This window comes from Raphanus sativus, unplaced genomic scaffold (genome assembly GCF_000801105.2).
Source record: "Raphanus sativus cultivar WK10039 unplaced genomic scaffold, ASM80110v3 Scaffold2189, whole genome shotgun sequence".
Lineage (NCBI taxonomy): Eukaryota > Viridiplantae > Streptophyta > Magnoliopsida > Brassicales > Brassicaceae > Raphanus > Raphanus sativus.
This window is the reverse complement of record NW_026617498.1, coordinates 13,264-16,414: the sequence shown is the minus strand read 5'-3', so window position 1 is coordinate 16,414 and position 3,151 is coordinate 13,264. Positions and strand designations below refer to the sequence as shown.

Genomic DNA, 3,151 nt, shown 5'->3' with positions numbered 1-3,151 from the left:
TGATATGGTTTTTGAGTCCGTTTTTACATATGGCAAGTTAATTGAAAGCTGTGATTAGTCTGAGAAAAACAAAGAGTTATTTTCCACAAACTATTTGATTCCAAAACCAAACACCGGCCGACTGATAATGGTATTTCGGAAAATAATTTAAGATTTGAAGTTAGAAATTTTGTCCCAGATCGAAATACTTTTGTGCGTGTTTCGAAAATATTAGAAAGGAATGGATATGAAATTCTTCTTTTTATGTTATGGTTCAACATGGTAAGGTGAATACTTTCTATCCTCCTCTGAACTTTTTTTTTTTTTTTTTGAAACTATCCTCCTCTGAACTTATGTTTAGAAATGAGAATAGATAAACATAAGAAGATAGAAAACGCGAATAGATAAATGTTTCTAATGTCATGACAAATGCGAATTTCATTCTCATTCCTTACAGATATAAATATGGTAAGAATTTATATAGAAGTGTCATGACAAATGTTTATATTGTTTCTAAATGTTCTAAAAGTTCTTTTTAGAATTTTGTATGACACTCTCTCATTTTTTATATTATTTAAGTATTTATAAAATTAGAAAAACATATGGTAAAACCGGTGGGAAAACATACAATGTTGAGTGTTGACGCACCCGTGTGTCGCAACACATATTCACTTTTTTTCTTTGAAGAAAGGGAGATATTAGGCCTATTTAGAAGAGTCAAATAACTCCAATATAAGTAACACACGCGTTTAGTTACCCACGAGACCTATGTTCGTTTTGGGCATGCAACCACTCCAATATTGCTTTCTAATTTAAGGACAATGTATACACATATATAATTAAATATCTCTAGCAATAGATTTAAGAACTATATACATTCATGACTTCAAAGGTTTAAAGTGATAAGATTTAAAATGACTATAAATATTGGCTTTAATTTAATGCCAGCTTCTTTTTCTAATCAGTTATCAAATTGTATATTTAAAAAAAAAATCTTTAAATACGTCATCAGTTTAAATATAATATTAGACATAACCACTTATATAAACCTTTATCATAACATAACTATACAAGAACAAAGTCTCTCTTTGCTTACCAATAGATAAACTTGAAAACCACCCAAAAGAAAACCTAAACCAAAACACTCATCAAACCCTTATTAGTGTCTAATGGCACTCCTTAATGACCATCCCAACGAGCCTAATTACATCTCAAAACAAAACTCCTCCTCATCCGAAGATCTCTCATCACCGGAGAATTATGGATTGGCTTCGAGCAGTAGCACGATGAATTCAGATCATCAACAAAATCATCAAGGGGTTGTGTTTTACCCTTCGGGCGAATCCGTTGAAGATCACAACTCTTTGTTAGATTTCAACGGATCATCATTTCTTAACTTCAACAACAACAATCATCATGAGAGCTTTCCTCATCCAACCATAAGTTGCGGTGGTGGCTTGTCTTTTTTGGAAGGCAACAACATGAGCTACGGCTTCACAAATTGGAGTCAACATCATATGGATATTATTAGCCCTAGACCCACTGAAACTCCGGGGATAAATCAAGGCCACAAAGACTGGCTATACTCTGATTCAACTGTCGTAACCACTGGTTCTAGACATGAGTCTCTCTCCCCTAAATCCGCTGGAAACAAACGTCCATATACGGTAACTACAAGCACCGATTAACCCCCGGAACTTTTGTGAATATTTTATGTATAAAAGCTTACTTATATGTTATCATTGAATTATGAATAGGGAAAGAGCATTCAACCACCCTCAAAGAAACCGAGTAGCGGCGCTAACGGGAAAGCCAAACCTAAGACAATAACTCCACCTAAAGATCCACAAAGCCTAGCAGCCAAGGTTTGTTTTCTTTACTTTTACAGTCGTTTGTATAAAACCCGAGAATGCCAATTTATCGATATTTGTTAACTCATATGTTACTGTATGTCTTTCAGAATCGAAGAGAAAGGATAAGTGAACGTCTCAAGACATTGCAAGAACTTGTACCCAATGGCAACAAGGTACACATCCAGACAAAATTAATATTTTATGTCAAACTTATACAGCTATTAAATTAAAGTGTTTTGATAATGAGGGAGTATTATTTCTTGAAGGTTGATCTGGTGACGATGTTAGAGAAGGCTATTGGTTATGTCAAGTTTCTTCAGTTACAAGTTAAGGTATATTGATTATTGACAAACATCCCTCAAAAAAATATTTCACGAGATTGGTTGATCATATATGTAAAGCTACTTAGTTTCGTGTATTGTATGTAACACATAAAGTAATAATCTTAATATTTGTTAGGTACTTGCGACCGATGAGTTTTGGCCAGCACAAGGAGGAAAAGCTCCAGACATTTCTCAAGTTAAAGACGCCATTGATGCCATCCTCTCTTCATCACAAAGAGACAGGAATTCGAATCCAATCAACAATAAATGAAGAGTTTCTTTTCAAAAAAAAAAAACAATAAATGAAGAGTCATAATAATTAATTACGCTGTAATAATATCGGGGAAAACAATGATTCTCTCGATAACTTCCACGTACAATCTTAAGATTATGTAACGTTAATTACGTGAAGAGAAAAAACGAGTTCTTTTTTTCTTGCTTAAGAAACGAAAAGTTCTTAATGCATTTATTACGAAGAGAAGACAAGACTCAAGAGGCACTGAAATCACCTTGATCCCCGTTACCGTTACTCGGTACACACGAGGATGGAATCTTTAACTAGTACTAATATATGTAAATAAATTATCTTTTCTTTTCTGTATTTTTGTATTTCTAGTATACCGAATACAGATCTTGTAATGGGATTTAAATTCGAAGAAACGCGTAATAAAATTCCGCACTTTTGGATTTTTCTTAGGCCTTCACTTTTAGAGAATCTATCTGTATTGTCACCTTTCTACTCTATTTGAATTTTAACTTATGTGGTTTTTGAGCATGAGCGAAATGCTAATTTTTTTTTTTTTTTTGCTAAAATGAGGCCATCTCCTAATAAAGTGAGGCCATCTCCTAAATGCTAATCCTTGGATTATTAAAACATGTACTAGTAAATTAAACAACAAAAAATTTGGTATATAGACGTAGATTTTGTGTTCAAGATAGAGACATAGAGAGGGTTATACATTGTTTTTCTTTGAAACACAACAGAGAGGGAATATA

General features: G+C 33.2%; 1 protein-coding gene across 1 annotated transcript; it reads left to right on the top strand.

The window, feature by feature from the left end:
- Positions 1-1,076: 1,076 nt before the first annotated feature.
- LOC108834640 (transcription factor RHD6-like) lies at positions 1,077-2,426 on the top strand. Its single transcript, XM_018607967.2, has 5 exons — positions 1,077-1,646; positions 1,737-1,844; positions 1,940-2,005; positions 2,099-2,164; positions 2,292-2,426. Exons 1-5 carry the CDS (start codon positions 1,149-1,151, stop codon positions 2,424-2,426), a joined length of 873 nt encoding a protein of 290 aa, XP_018463469.1. The 5' UTR covers positions 1,077-1,148.
- The last annotated feature ends 725 nt before the right edge of the window (positions 2,427-3,151 follow it).

What these genes read in the sequence shown, in the direction of transcription:
- LOC108834640 (XM_018607967.2), top strand. Translation starts at nt 1,149, where the DNA reads ATGGCACTCCTTAATGACCATCCCAACGAGCCTAATTACATCTCAAAA. An exon ending in GAAACAAACGTCCATATACG is followed by an intron (nt 1,647 to 1,736) that starts GTAACTACAAGC and finishes AATTATGAATAG; the next exon opens with GGAAAGAGCATTCAACCACC. An exon ending in TTGTACCCAATGGCAACAAG is followed by an intron (nt 2,006 to 2,098) that starts GTACACATCCAG and finishes TATTTCTTGAAG; the next exon opens with GTTGATCTGGTGACGATGTT.